Genomic DNA, 15,480 nt, shown 5'->3' on the forward strand with positions numbered 1-15,480 from the left:
ATCCATCCTCATCCAAAGCAAGGGTCAAAAGGGACAGAGAGTGTTTTATACTGTTCACTGCTTCCACTTCCCAACACCAAAGACCACAAGCCAAGAACCTCTGCCATCAGATCAGCCATCTACGCCACCAGCCAGCCAGATCTCCAGTCCGAGGGTTGCAGGCTAAGGTGCAGGGGAAACAACAAACCAGTCACCTAAAAAGATTACAATTTAAGGCAAAATTCAAGTCCCCTTCCCTGAAGCTGCAAGAGACTTCAAGAAGCCTGAGAGTCCATTTAGGAAAAGTTCATTGAAAAGTACTAACTCATGCTAAGAAAATTGAAGGCAGGACTGTCATTTTTGGGGTGGAAATGGTTCAAGTCCACAGAGATACAACTCTACACTACAATCACTGTTCCATTATTATTTTCCATGCAGCTCCCAAAAGTATGTATAAAAAATGTATAAATACCTGTACTATGAATTTACATTCAGGTACATGTGATGACGCCAAGTGGTTTAGATCTCTTAGACAGTATGACGTCCACACAGAGGTGGCCAGAGCAGGGATGGGCACTTTTACAGCTGCTATTGGTGGCTTCTTTCTCTCAAGTTGAAGAGTCAGTGTGCAGACAGAGAGGGGATCCTGAGAACCCTCAGCTATCCAAGGATGGGGACATTATGCTAGGGGGAATCTTCTCTTTCCACAGCAGCTGGAAAAACAGACATAATGCCTACATGCACAAACCACCACCACTGCAATGCACCAGGTATATTACTGTACTGTACTGTAGAAATCTCTTCAGATTATTTGCTGTGTATTAATTGCGTTATATACTGTTATTTCTATTTCGGTCTGCAAGTTTAAATTTCAGGGATTTCCAGTTTGTCCAGGCAATGCTTTTTGCCATAGAGGAAATAAATAATAGTACACACCTACTACCCGGCATCTCTCTGGGCTATAAGATCTATGATGCCTGTGGCTCCATTGCCAGAAGTGTGAGAGTTGCACTGGCCTTGGCAAATGGTAATGAGGTGTTATCTGCACCGACTGAGGCACCATGTACCAGACCTGCCCAAGTGCAGGCCATCATGGGAGAGACCTCATCCTCTCCTTGCATGGCTATAGCTACTGTCATCGGACCCTTTCAAATCCCACTGGTGAGTAAGAAGTTATATGTTGGCTGGTCATAGCAAAATGGATTTCAAAATAAATGTAGTTTGCTGTATAAATATCTTTCATCTTCATCTTGGGATATAATGTATTTTTATCTGTTTCAGATAAGCCACTTTGCTACTTGTGCTTGTCTCAGTGATAAAACTAAGTTCCCGTCCTTCCTCAGAACAATACCCAGTGACTACTACCAGAGCAGAGCCCTTGCCCAGTTGGTCAAACACTTTGGTTGGACTTGGGTTGGAGCCATTAGAACAAATGATGATTATGGCAATAATGGCATGGCCACATTTACAGAAGTGGCCCAACAGCTGGGCATCTGTCTGGAGTACTCTGTACCTTTTTTTAGAACAGATCCACCAGACAAAATACAAAAGATTATTGACATAATCAAGGCTTCCACTGCTAAGGTGATTGTTGCTTTTCTCTCCCACATGGATATGGATGTGCTCATACATGAGCTGTCTCGCCACAACTTGACTGGGTTCCAGTGGGTAGGCAGTGAGGGCTGGATCTCTGATTCCCAAATTGCAACCATGGATAAACATCACATTCTGGATGGTGCCGTAGGCCTGGCCATCCCCAAAGCACATGTTAGTGGTTTGAGAGAGTTCATACTGGATGTGAAGCCACTCAACACATCTAGCAATGAAATGTTCATAGAGTTTTGGGAGACATTATTTAGTTGTAAGTTCAAGCAGTCAAAGTCATCAGCTGGGATTCAGAGAGAATGTACTGGACATGAAGATGTAACAGGAGTGCAAAACAGCTTCACTGATATGTCGCTCATGCCTATCTTTTATAATGTGTATAAAGGAGTTTATGCTGTGGCCCATGCACTTCATAATGTTCTCAAGTGTAACAAAACATGTAACAGCACAGTGCAGCTGGATCCATTTACAGTGAGTTAACATTAATTATTTTTGTTGCATTATGTCACATTAACAAGTAAAAAAGAATTCATTTTGGAAAAAAATGTTGCAGTTTGTCTTGCTGTTGAGCCTATACACAGAAAAATATTTGTCAGATAATGAATTACATTGTTACATATATTCTTAGATTTTGCAGCACATAAAAAAGGCCCACTTCCAAACCAAGGAAGGAGATGAGGTTTACTTTAATGAGAATGGAGACCCAGCAGCAAAATATGAAATTATAAACTGGCAGCCAACAGAAAATGGCATTGTGGACTTTGTCACAGTTGGTTTTCATGATGCATCTTTACCTGGAGACAAACAACTTATTCTGCACAATAAATCTTTAATTTGGGCACAGAACTCAGAAGAGGTACGCTACCACATGATCACTAGAACTCTTTTTTACAGTCTGTTGGTATTGTCATGAATGTATGTGTTATTAGCCATGTTTGGTTGTGATGCATTCAAAGTGGAAACGCATTTTCTTCACATTTTCTTTTGGTTTTTGTTCATGCAGGTGCCTTTGTCAGTGTGCAGTGAGGAATGTTCACCAGGAACTCGCAAGGTTCTCCAGAAAGGAAAGCCTGTCTGCTGCTATGACTGTTTAAGATGTGCAGAGGGAGAAATAAGCAACATGACAGGTGTAGTTACATTTAATAAAAGACAAAACAAAAGTGAATGAAAGTTTTCATGTTCACATGCCAATTTTAAGAAATGTTTTATAATTTGATTTCAGAGTCGTCTAGAATTGTCATAAGGTCATAAGATCACCCATTCCTCTGGACATTATGTGCTGTCTGTCTAGTGTGAATGGAAAATATGTTATATTAAGACAAAAAAGGCAATTATTATGAACAAGTCTAACAACTGCTTTTATAATAATTTCCAGATTCTATCACATGTGTGAGATGCCACCCTGAGTTCTGGTCAAATGAGAGAAGAGATTCCTGTGTACAGAAAGAGGCAGAGTTTCTGTCATATGAAGAGATTATGGGAGCTCTGCTCACTGCAGCGTCTTTATTTGGAACATGCATCACTGCTGTTGTAGCCTTCATTTTCTTCAGATACAGGAAAACTCCTATTGTCAGGGCCAACAACTCTGAGCTGAGCTTCCTGCTGCTCTTCTCCTTGACTCTGTGTTTCCTGTGTTCTCTGACCTTCATCGGCCGGCCCTCTGAGTGGTCCTGCATGCTGCGACACACAGCGTTCGGCATCACCTTTGTCCTCTGTATCTCTTGTGTTCTGGGGAAAACTATAGTGGTGTTGATGGCCTTCAGGGCCACACTTCCAGGAAGTAATGTGATGAAATGGTTCGGGCCTACACAGCAGAAATTCAGTGTTCTGGGTTTCACTCTTATACAAGTTATCATATGTATCCTGTGGTTAACAATCTCTCCTCCTTTTCCATATAAGAATTTCAAGGATTTTAAAGATAAAATCATCTTAGAGTGTGCTCTGGGCTCAGCTGTAGGCTTCTGGGCTGTACTTGGGTACATAGGACTTCTGGCCATGTTATGTTTTATTCTTGCTTTTCTGGCCAGGAAACTGCCGGATAATTTCAATGAGGCCAAATTCATCACCTTCAGCATGCTGATATTCTGTGCAGTATGGATCACTTTTATCCCAGCGTATGTCAGCTCTCCTGGGAAGTTCAGTGTTGCTGTGGAGATATTTGCTATTCTGGCCTCAAGTTTTGGACTGCTCATTTGTATTTTTATCCCAAAATGTTATATTATATTACTGAAACCAGAGAAGAATACAAAAAAGAATATGATGGGGAAGGGGGCACAAAAATAAAACCCTAAATAATAGGGTGGCAATGGCATTCAAGTGCCACGGTAATTTGATTTTTGTTAAGCAGACTGTCAAACATCTATGTTCATTTTACTGAGGACTTGTATTACAGTAGTGTAGTATTCTTCTACTGTATGTTTTTTAATTTGTGATGTGATAGATTATAACGACTGCATTTAATACATCGTCATTATCAGACATACAATCATAGGGGAATGTTTTAATTGGTTAAATGCATTTTGAACTGTTGAAACTTTAACATAAATATATATCATGTCACTCAGCCTGTCTCAGTAGCTATTTTGGTTTAACAGCCCACAACTTTACTGTTTTGACTTGTTTTCACCTCTTTCAACCATAAGAACAGCAAAAACATGATTTTTTTGCATTATGTTACAATAAAAAGTAAAACAGCATACATTTTGAAAACCAAAAAACTGTGTCCGTCATGCTGTTAACCCTATATGCAAAGAACATGATTGTCAAATAATAAAATACATCAATTCATATCTCCTTAGTTGAAACAGCACATAAAAAAGATTCAGTGCCAAACAAAACAAGTAGATGAGGTTTACTTTAACGAGAATGAAGACCAGCTGCAAATTATGAAATGATAAACTGGCAGCCAACAAAAAATGGCATTGTGGACTTTCTGCATGATGCATCTTTACCTGCAGACAAACAGCTGAATCTGCAAAATTTTTAATTTGGCCAAACAACTCACAATAGTTAAGCTACCATATTGACAATTCCAGGCGATTTGAATCGTTAGAGTTGCATATAATTGTATGTTACTAGCTTTTGTTGCAAAATAATGTTTGGATCTAATGCATCACATTTATAATAGAGGCTTGCAAAGACAACACTTTGCAGAGTAAATGCCCTTACATTTTTTCGTTGTTGTTGAACCATCTGCAAAGAGCAGAGATGGCTTCACCAAAAATATCACACTCCTAATCGTTGACAAGGGAAGTCTCTGGCGGAGGCCTACACCCACGAAAACATGTTAAGATTTGTATCAAGTATATGAACACAGCGCTCAATTTGTTTGCAGAACCAGATGGCTTGTTGCAATGGCCCTTGTACTCATTCTTCCACTGTATCCATATGCACAAAAACTCATGTACTGGATTGGAGACCACAATGGAGATATAAATTGGGTGAATACTGCACTCACATTCTTCAGATGGAGTCTCCCAATGAATGTTAATATTTTACTCTGTCTACTAGATGTGCATAAACTAACAAAGGTAACAACTTGCATGATGCTAGTATAAACTTTATTGTGATTATAATGGTTGTTTCACTGCCCCCAATGGGCCCCTAACACAAAGCAAAACAACATAAAAAAAGTTAAATATTCAAAATTTTCTCTTTAAAGCTCAGCTCAATATTATTATCTGATATGGTATACAGTTGAGATATTCAGAAAAGGTGAAGGCCCAAAACGCTTTTTCTTTTTGGTAACCTTCTTCCTCTTGCCCCACCTTGTAGATCATGTGAGATAAACATCGATGTTCTATTTTTAGTTTTATTATGCTCCAAACTCTATGAATACCAGTGAAAGCCTTTAATTTGCATTAAGGTACGTGTGATGCCAACCAGTGATTTAGCTCTCTTAGACAGTATGACGTCCACACAGAGGTGGCCAGAGAAGGGTTGGGCGCTCTTACAACTATTGCTGGTGGCATCTTTCTCTCAGGCTGAGGAGCTGGTGTGCAGGAGGAGAGGGGATCCCGAGAACCCCCAGCTATCTAAGGATGGAGACATTATGTTGGGGGGAATTTTCTCGTTCCATCGGAGCTGGAAGGAGAAGAAGGACACCTACACACACAAACCAATGCCACTGCAATGCACCAGGTAAATTAACTTTGCAAATATACATTTCTAAGATGATTGATGAAAGATGCAAACATTTTTCTGACTGAGTATTAAACAAACAAATATTTAATGTCTGAATTAATACCATCAACTGTTTTTATTTACATCACTATTGTTTCTATTTTAAGGACAAATTCCGACTATTCATACCTGTCTGCATCAAGTTTGAATTTCAGAGGTTTCCAGTACGCCCAGGCTATGTTCTTTGCGATAGAGGAGATTAATAACAGTTCAGATCTACTCCCTGGTATCTTTCTGGGCTATAAGATCTATGATGCCTGTACCTCTATTGCCAGAAGTGTGAGAGTTGCTCTGGCCTTGGCTAATGGTAATGAAGTGTTATCTGCATTAGCTGGGGCACCATGTACCAGACCTGCCCAAGTGCAGGCCATCATGGGAGAGACTTCGTCTTCTCCCAGCATGGCTATAGCTACTGTCATCGGACCCTTTCATATCCCACTGGTGGGTAAGACTGGTTAAAATGAAAATGCATATGTGAAAAAAACTTTTTATTCTTTCATTTTCCCAGCTGGTCATAGCAAAATGGATTTCAAAATACATGCCTATATCTCATATCTTTATCCAGGAATAACATTTCTTTAACATTTTTTTGTTTGTTTCAGATCAGCCACTTTGCTACTTGTGCTTGTCTCAGTGATAAAACTAAGTACCCATCCTTCCTCAGAACAATACCCAGTGACTACTACCAGAGCAGAGCCCTTGCCCAGTTGGTCAAACACTTTGGTTGGACTTGGGTTGGAGCCATTAGAACAAATGATGGCTATGGCAATAATGGCATGGCTGTATTTACAGAAACAGCCCAACAGCTGGGCATCTGTCTGGAGTATTCTGTGTCTATTTTTAGAAAAGATCCCCCAGAAAAAATACAAAAGATAATTGACATTATCAAGGCTTCCACTTCCAAGGTTATTGTCACTTTCCTCTCCCCCACAGATCTTAATAACATAAGACATGAGCTGTCTCGCCACAACTTGACTGGGTTCCAGTGGGTAGGCACAGAGGCCTGGATCTTTGATTCTGAAACTGCAGCCATGGATAAACATCACATTCTGGATGGTGCCATAGGCCTGTCCATCCCCAAAGCACATGTCAGTGGTTTGAGAGAGTTCATGTTGGATGTAAAACCGCTCAATACATCCAGTAATGAATTGTTTACAGAGTTTTGGGAGACTTTATTTAGCTGTAAGTTCCAGCAGTCAAAGTCATCAGCTGGGATTCAGAGAGAATGTACTGGACATGAAGATGTAACAGGAGTGCAAAACAGCTTCACTGATTTGTCGCTCATGCCTATCTTTTATAATGTGTATAAAGGAGTTTATGCTGTGGCCCACGCACTTCATAGTGTCCTCAGCTGTAACAAAACATGTATCAACAAGGTGCAGCTGGATCCATTTATGGTGAGTAGAACAACAAAAACTTGAATCAGTACACAATGTTTGTCAGATAATACATTACATTACTGATGCATTTTTTCTTAGATTTTGCAGCACACAAAAATGGCACACTTCCAAACAAAGGAAGGAGATGAGGTTTACTTTAATGAGAATGGAGACCCAGCAGCAAAATATGAGATTATAAACTGGCAGCCAAGAGAAAATGACATTGTGGACTTTGTCACTGTTGGTCTTTATGATGCATCTTTACCTGCAGACAAACAACTTATTCTGCAAAACAAATCTTTAATTTGGGCACAGAACTCACAAAAGGTATCTACCATGTGATTACTAGAACGGGTACAGTCTATTTGATTTCTTATAACTGTATATGTCATTAGATGTATCATAATTATTTTTGTTTTGATGCATCAACTTTATATTAGCAACAGCACCTTGTCAAAGTGAATTCCTATGTATTTTTCTCACTGTCCATGCAGGTGCCTTTGTCAGTGTGCAGTGAGGAATGTCCAGCAGGAACTCGCAAGGTTCTCCAGAAAGGAAAGCCTGTCTGCTGCTATGACTGCTTAAGATGTGCAGAGGGAGAAATAAGCAACATTACAGGTGAATTGTTATTATAGTGATAAAAAGTTTTCTTAAAAATTGTGACGGATCAGCTGATTGACATTACAAAAAGGCCATTTGTTCGCACCTCCTCGTAGTAAATCTCATTTGACATCTTTCTCTCTGAAACTGCAATACATGGATTGAGAGAGGTTGAAATTGTGCATTTAAGAATATGTATGCTGCAAAAAAAGTAATGAATACCACTTCATATTGTATCTTGTATTCATAAGAAAAAAAAAAATTCATACTACTGTGATAGGACTGCCCAGTCATTATGTGCTAATAATATTTTTTGTTATGGATAGATAAGATGTATTATAGATATGAGTCTAACATCTGCTTCAATCTTATTTTTTAGATTCTATCACCTGTGTGAGATGCCACCCAGAATTCTGGTCAAATGAGAGAAGAGATGTCTGTGTAAAGAAGGAGGTAGAGTTTCTGTCATATGAAGAGATTATGGGAGCTCTGCTCACTGCAGCGTCTTTATTTGGAACATGCATCACTGCTGTTGTAGCCTTCATTTTCTTCAGATACAGGAAAACTCCTATTGTCAGGGCCAACAACTCTGAGCTGAGCTTCCTGCTGCTCTTCTCCTTGACTCTGTGTTTCCTGTGTTCTCTGACCTTCATCGGCCGGCCCTCTGAGTGGTCCTGCATGCTGCGACACACAGCGTTCGGCATCACCTTTGTCCTCTGTATCTCTTGTGTTCTGGGGAAAACTATAGTGGTGTTGATGGCCTTCAGGGCCACACTTCCAGGAAGTAATGTGATGAAATGGTTTGGGCCTACACAGCAGAAATTCAGTGTTCTGGGATTCACTCTTATACAAGTCATCATATGTATCCTGTGGTTAACAATTTCTCCTCCTTTTCCATATAAGAATTTTAAGAAAATCAAGGATAAAATCATCTTAGAGTGCGCTCTGGGCTCAGCTGTAGGCTTCTGGGCTGTACTTGGGTACATAGGACTTCTGGCCATGTTATGTTTCATTCTTGCTTTTCTGGCCCGGAAACTACCGGATAATTTCAATGAAGCCAAATTCATCACCTTCAGCATGCTGATATTCTGTGCAGTATGGATCACTTTTATCCCAGCGTATGTCAGCTCTCCTGGGAAGTTCAGTGTTGCTGTGGAGATATTTGCTATTCTGGCCTCCAGTTTTGGACTGTTAATTTGTATTTTTTTCCCAAAATGTTACATTATATTACTGAAACCAGAGAAGAATACAAAAAAGAATATAATGGGAAAGGGGGCACAAAAAACATTGTGAAAACTTAAAATATGAAAATAATAATTTGTAATTAATAATTTGTTCACCAAACTGTTATGTAGACATCTTTCTTGAAAGGTGAGGGTTAGAGGTTTGTTGCACTGTATTCATTTTTCATTTGTAATGTGGTACAGCCACATGACCGAAATTAATTAATTAAAATTTTTTTAACACACATCTAATCTTAAATATCATTGTTAGCCAATCACACAAATATCTAATGTGATAGTCCCATGTGCTACAAAAATCTAGCTTGCAGAATGCCACTTAACATTATGAAGGATGAGTTTCTGTGTGAAATCATTTGGATCACACCCATCTATCTATTTTACATAGGGGTTACATTGCATTATTTTGACCAGCAGCAGGAGATAGCATATACAAAATGTAACTCAATTTCTATGAATAGATGCCCAATTATGTAACTACTGTGTTGTTTCTTGATTTCCAATAAATCTATATCTCAATAAATATACCTACAATTGCAGAAAGCAAGCATATTGGTCCAGTCTCATTTTGTAAGTATTTAATATCTTAAGTCTTGAACACAGTCTTGAAGCCTTTTTTGCCCCAACAGTGACAATCAAACAAGCAGTTGAGACATTACAGAGCTTTAACACAAACTTTTTAAATGAAGTGGACATATCAGACATGACATTTTGGACTAAGAAAGTGATGATATTGACAACTTGTTAGCAACAAGGTAGTTATGCCCAAAAGAATACATTGCTTTATCACTTATTTTAAAAGCTCCGCCCCCTTAGTTACAGTTGCTATGAAGGGGACTGGCACTGAGTTAGCTATTCTTTTTGGATTAATACATCGGCAAGATAGGCAGCCCATGCTCCAAAAAATTAAGTCAAATTTGTTCATAATGGCCTATTGGGATGTTATGTTCAAAATTAATACACCCATTACAGGGCTGTGTGTTAACTTTTTTTGCTCATAGCCAGGGGGTGAAAGTAGTTTTAAATTCTTGCCGGTACTATTACAAAAACCTTCTCTTTCACTTCATGCATTTTAAAATTGCAAAGTCAAAACCCAAACAAATAAAAACATTGAAATATTTTACTGTAGACTATCTGTAGGCCAGGAATTAGAAACACTTGACAATATGGTAAACAATTTCTTTTAATTAATAAACATCCAGAATACAAGTCTCTAAGAACAGATCATGAGGTCACGAACAAAAACTCAAGTGGAATTACCCCTCATCAAAACACACCACCTAAAATGGGGTTAAATAAAACTGAGTGAAAAAAGAATTTCCCGGTTGAAGGATCATTAAAGCATCTCTCTCTCTTTCTCTCTTTCTTTCTCTCTCTTTCTCTCTCTATAAAAGATTTTCCACAGAGGCCTAAAGTAGTCATCCTCCTTTGGGTGGCGGCAAGCCATGCCACTTGTTGTGTGAGCTGCTCTTCTTCCTTTGTCCAGCCAGGTCTTCACATGAGGCATTGGGTCCCACTGCATGCATGGTGGTCCAACTGAGCTGACAAAGAGGAGGTTTGCAGTATTCTTTGCTGTCAGTTTGCTCCTGTAGTCAGTAATGATATTGTTCATGGTACTGAACCCCCGCTCACAGTCTGCATTACTTGCTGACAATGTATCCACTGCCACAAGCAACTTCCTTATCTTGTTAGGAATGCTTCTACCTCCACTGGCCTTGTACTCAATGAATCCAAGGTGTGCCTCTTGTTCATTCAGATGTAGGGCATGGCACAAAGCCCTCACCTCATCTTCTCCATATCGAGGATTGTCATGGTCCCACTTGTCAGGGTTAAGGACTGTCATTTGATTTAGAAGCCTATTGTAAGTCTCTTTTCTGTTAGCTTTGACACTGGCCTGTGCTTTGTTAGCTGTGGTTGTGAAGAGTCTGTCGTTCATGCTCTCTGCCACTGCTTGACTAAACTGTGCAGAGTCAATGATGGGAGACTTGCCAACTCTTAACTGTTCTCCCTTAAATTTCATCTCTTCCTCTGCCTGGCTAGCTTCAACTGCATGTTGCCCTGGGTATGAACTGAGACTTTCAATGCGTTTGACATACATCGTCATGATCTCATGGGCCTTTGGGAGTGTGGTCTTCCTGTTCTGAAGAAACTCTGACAAGTTCTTCAGTTCAGTCAGGACATCTGCCATCAGTGCAAGACTTTTCAGGAAGTTTACAGAGCACAGCTTTGACAGCAGACCTTTGAATTTAGCCCTCTCTCTGCTGTCCCTTGTCTCATCCTCTGATGCCTCACGGAAATGTTGTGCCAGTGCTGGATAAGAGTGCCAAACTGCAGTGACTGCCCTGTATGAAGAAGCAACCCAGCGAACACTGAACACTCTTCCAATTCTTCTGAGTTGGATGTGTAAATTGTGAGCACATTCACTTAGCTCTCACATGTTTTTTGGTGACTGGCTATACAATGAATATAGGCTGTCAAGGAAGGCCTGGAAGTCTTTTGTTCCCCCTGTTGCCTCCAGTGCCTGGTCCACAGCCACCTCCAGTCTGTGATTAAGGCAGTGCCACAGTACAATGCCTTGAAAGTCATCCTGGAGCAGCTCCCCAACACCTGACTTCACTCCCAGCATCACATTGGCCCCATCACTGCAAAATCCTATGAAACTTCCTGCAGCAATTCAGTGGTGAAGCCACTCTTGAACAAACAGTTCATAAGCTGTTCTTTGATGTGAGCAGCAGACAGGCTATCAAGCTCAATAAGGTCCAATGGAAAAGCAATGGGCTCCATCTCTCCATCAACACTGGCTTTCAAAAACACAATTAGTGTTGACTTGTGCCCCACACTGGTTGACTCATCAACTAGTACTGTGATTTTTACACCTATTTTCTATAATCTTCCTCGGGAGTTCCTTCTTCATCTGTGATGACACATGATCAATTATGTCAACACAGACAGTTTGCTGTGCAAAACACGACCTAAATCAGCAGAATTAGCTTGCTGCAGTTCAATCAGACTCTCAAAGTCAGTGAATGGCTTATTCTTTTTGGCCACATAATATGCTGTCTTGAATACAAAAATGCAGACTCCTGACTGGTGGCGTTCATGTTCAGAAGAATGTCTTTCTTTGCTGTCTGAAAAATCTTAATTGCTTCATTGTGTGCTTGGGAGTTTTGGTGCTCATTAATTTTTTTGCACAGTGATAAAAGCTGGACATCTCTTGAATTACCGAATGGGGTTATCTTTCCCTCAGCCCACTGGCTGGCAATATTGACACCACGGGATGCCATAAAACCGAGATGCTTAACCTCGTGGCATGGAGTGCATCCCAGTTTCCCATGTTGGGTATACAACCATTCATTTTTACGTTTAAACTGTTCATATTGACCCTTTGTCCAAATGGAAGGATAAGCAGGAGGCGTAGCATCATCATCACCTGTGCTTTTTTCTGGGGGCCCTGCAGCTGCTTCTTTTTCCTGACATGGTGCCTCCTCATCCTGACTCTCAGCTTGCTCAAAATCTTCATCACTGGGTATTTTTCTCATTTTCTGTGGTAACCCATCTTCAGTGTCCCTGTCTTTTCTTTTGAACAAAGAAGTTATTTTTCTCTGCATTATTACTTTGGGGAAAAAATTGACTGTTTTGTAGTGTTTCTCTCCGTTTTTTTCAAAATGTGATAACTGACATATATTTAAATCATGTTGAAAGTGTTTCAGCCAACCACAAGAATTTGTGGAATTTTGTTGGTTTAATTTATTGTTCGTCCTGTCCTGGCGCAAGCGCCGTTTCTTGACGTCTGTGGACCTGTTACGACCCAGACAGAGCAGAAATTAATCTAGGGGAATGTAGGGAGGCAACAATTAAAGCAAAGACAAAGTAACTAAGGACCGTCTGCAATTGCAGGGTTTTATTCACAAAAAACATATGTATCACAAAGAGAAAGCTTTCTTAGTACAAGACGACGCCGGCCAGAAACGTCCACACAGCGCACACCACGACCCACCGCTCCAAGAGCACACTCCTCACTGAAATAGCCGGCCACTGTCAATCAGCTAATCAGCTGATTGAGGCCGAGGGGTCATGGGCGGTACCTGAAAGGAAAGAGAAAAGAGAAACAAAAAGCAACAAGCCACACCCAGGCCCGTAACACCCCCACCAATAAGAAAGAAGCCCACCAACAGACTAACACTATCACACTATACACTATATAGCCCCAAAATTACAGACCATACATTAATACACTAAATGTTGAAAACTGACTTATCTGTCCTGCAAAGCTATTACCTTACCCACGGGACAGCATGTCAGCCACCAGATTATCGGCCCCTCTCTTGTGCTTAACATCAATGTTCAACCGCGGGTCACTGCTGTACATCTGCATGAGGAAAACAAGAGGACTGCGATCCGTGATCACAGCAACTGGTACAGAAGCAGAGCCCACACAAACCTCACGGAGAAGTAGCAGACAGGGGGCACACATCATCAACCCCATCTTGCAACAGCACCGTGGGCACTAGCATCCACTGCCAGCTTGAAGGGCCTGGAGAAATCAGGAGCAGCCAGTACTGGGGCACTACAGAGGAGGGACTTAGCAGCAGTAAACGCATTACTACAGTCATCATCCCAAACAAAAGGAATGGCTGGTCTACACAGTTTTGTCAACGGTGCAACCAACACAGAGAAGTTTCTACAGAAACACCGATAGTAGCCTATCCTGTCATGCCCAGGAAACGCCGGAGTTCACGCCGGGTCGTCTCATCCTTTGTGGACATGGGCAGGTTCTGCCCGTTCTGCCCAACCTGCTTCCCATCTCTGATGGCAAACAACACAAATGGTACACCCTCATCCCAGTCCTTACCACTGTCACAACAATATTTGCACAACACAGATTGCAAAGTTTGATGCCACCGTTCTAGCGCACCTTGAGACTCGGGATAATAAGCACTTGACACAGATTGCGAAATACCCAGAGACCGCAGGGTCTCTTTAAAGACCTTGGAAAGGAAATTAGTCCCCTGGTCACTTTGCACCACCCTCAGCAAACCATACGTCGTGAAGAACTCAAGCAGCGCCTTCGTGACCGCTGGTGCTGTAATTCTTCGCAACGGGACAGCCTCAGGAAAACGAGTGAAGACACACATTATCGTTAACAAGAACTGGTTACCAGCCTTGGTTCTAGGCAGCGGACCCACACAGTCAACCATCACATGTTCGAAAGGCTTACAAACAGCTGGTACAGGACGAAGAGGAGCGGGGGGCACAGGCTGATTCGGTTTCCCTACCACCTGGCAAGTGACACAACACTTACAAAACCTCCCCACATTATTCTTCATACCAGGCCAGAAAAAATGCCTGAGAACACGATGATATGTTTTAGACACACCCAGATGACCTGACCACAAATGTTCATGAGCCAGCTTCAACACATTCTGGCGACAACTAACAGGAAGGACTATCTGATGGACCACACCCCAATCCTCACCATTCTCCACTGCTGCACTGTCTGGCTGTGAAACCCACCTGCGCATCAGAACACCATTGTCTAGAAAATACGGCTGCTTGGATGTACATTCACTGGGTTCCTTCACGGCAGCGGCCATACATCTAACTAACGACTGATCTGTTAGCTGGGCAGCAATTAGGGCCTCACGATGCAGTGGCAAGGGAGCCGCCAGAGCAACAGGAGCAACAGGCTCCTCACCCTGTTCCGGTTTTCTAAAACCACAGTCTGCTGAACCACCAGCAGGGGGCAGCTCATCCTGAGAGAGAACAGATACAAACAGAGAATCTGCCAAATTAACCTCCTGATCCTGGACCTGCTCACGGGCCTTAGCTCTTGTTAACACACTAATTGTAACAACATCAGGAAGTTTTTTAGCTAAATCATCATGATCAGATTCCGGTATGGGTTCTGCAACGACCTTGGGGACAGGATAAACCTTACCGCCAGCTATATCATTACCCATGATGAAATCAACGCCACCAATGGGAAAACAAGAGCGTACACCCACAAGAAAGTAACCAGTTGCCAGGCCCGACTGCACATGGATTCGGTGCAGGGGTGCGGGAATGCAACCCATCTCAATTCCCCTAACCACAGCACTGGAGTCAGACTCAGCACCAGATGGCAGCACACTGGACAGAATGAGGGACTGCGAGCAGGCAGTGTCACACAGCACGGTCACACGGCGCTGGTCCTCGGCCTGTCCAGTAAGAGACACAAAACAGTTAAATATGAAAGGCCTAAAACAGTCATCAGGCACCCCTGACACTATGACCTCATCACTAATGGAGGTTTTAATTAGCCCCACGCCTTTTGGCGGCCTCACAACAGGCCCCTGCTTACGCTTCCAGGCAACACAATCAGCAATCAAATGACCCAACTTATGGCAATAGAAACACTGCCGATCAGCTTTGGAAGCAGACGAAAAAACAGTACCTGACACCTGCGAACCAGGCCTCTGAAAAACCTCCCGAGGGGACTCACGTTTCGCAAACAC

The 15,480-nt window shown here is 41.7% G+C and overlaps 2 protein-coding genes across 2 annotated transcripts; both read left to right on the plus strand.

Annotated features, from left to right (window-relative positions):
- Window positions 1-702: 702 nt before the first annotated feature.
- On the plus strand, window positions 703-3,867 carry LOC131969803 (extracellular calcium-sensing receptor-like). Its single transcript, XM_059331011.1, has 6 exons — window positions 703-749; window positions 843-1,140; window positions 1,261-2,055; window positions 2,213-2,440; window positions 2,588-2,711; window positions 2,960-3,867. The coding sequence occupies exons 1-6, from the start codon at window positions 718-720 to the stop codon at window positions 3,865-3,867; spliced, it is 2,385 nt and encodes a 794-aa protein (XP_059186994.1). The 5' UTR covers window positions 703-717.
- Window positions 3,868-5,491: 1,624 nt separating this feature from the next.
- Window positions 5,492-9,038, plus strand: LOC131969886 (extracellular calcium-sensing receptor-like). The gene is made up of 6 exons (XM_059331113.1): window positions 5,492-5,724; window positions 5,910-6,207; window positions 6,369-7,163; window positions 7,245-7,472; window positions 7,640-7,763; window positions 8,125-9,038. Exons 1-6 carry the CDS (start codon window positions 5,492-5,494, stop codon window positions 9,036-9,038), a joined length of 2,592 nt encoding a protein of 863 aa, XP_059187096.1.
- The last annotated feature ends 6,442 nt before the right edge of the window (window positions 9,039-15,480 follow it).

This window comes from Centropristis striata, chromosome 4 (assembly GCF_030273125.1).
Source record: "Centropristis striata isolate RG_2023a ecotype Rhode Island chromosome 4, C.striata_1.0, whole genome shotgun sequence".
Classification (NCBI taxonomy): Eukaryota; Metazoa; Chordata; class Actinopteri; order Perciformes; family Serranidae; genus Centropristis; species Centropristis striata.

Excerpts from the sequence above, each read along its gene's own strand:
- LOC131969803 (XM_059331011.1), top strand. The coding sequence starts at position 718 with ATGCACAAACCACCACCACTGCAATGCACCAG. Across the intron at positions 750-842 it reads CCACCACTGCAATGCACCAG|TTTAAATTTCAGGGATTTCC; the intron begins GTATATTACTGT and ends TCGGTCTGCAAG. Across the intron at positions 2,712-2,959 it reads AGAAATAAGCAACATGACAG|ATTCTATCACATGTGTGAGA; the intron begins GTGTAGTTACAT and ends AATAATTTCCAG.
- LOC131969886 (XM_059331113.1), top strand. The coding sequence starts at position 5,492 with ATGACGTCCACACAGAGGTGGCCAGAGAAGGGTTGGGCGCTCTTACAA. Across the intron at positions 5,725-5,909 it reads ATGCCACTGCAATGCACCAG|TTTGAATTTCAGAGGTTTCC; the intron begins GTAAATTAACTT and ends GTCTGCATCAAG. Across the intron at positions 7,473-7,639 it reads GGGCACAGAACTCACAAAAG|GTGCCTTTGTCAGTGTGCAG; the intron begins GTATCTACCATG and ends CTGTCCATGCAG.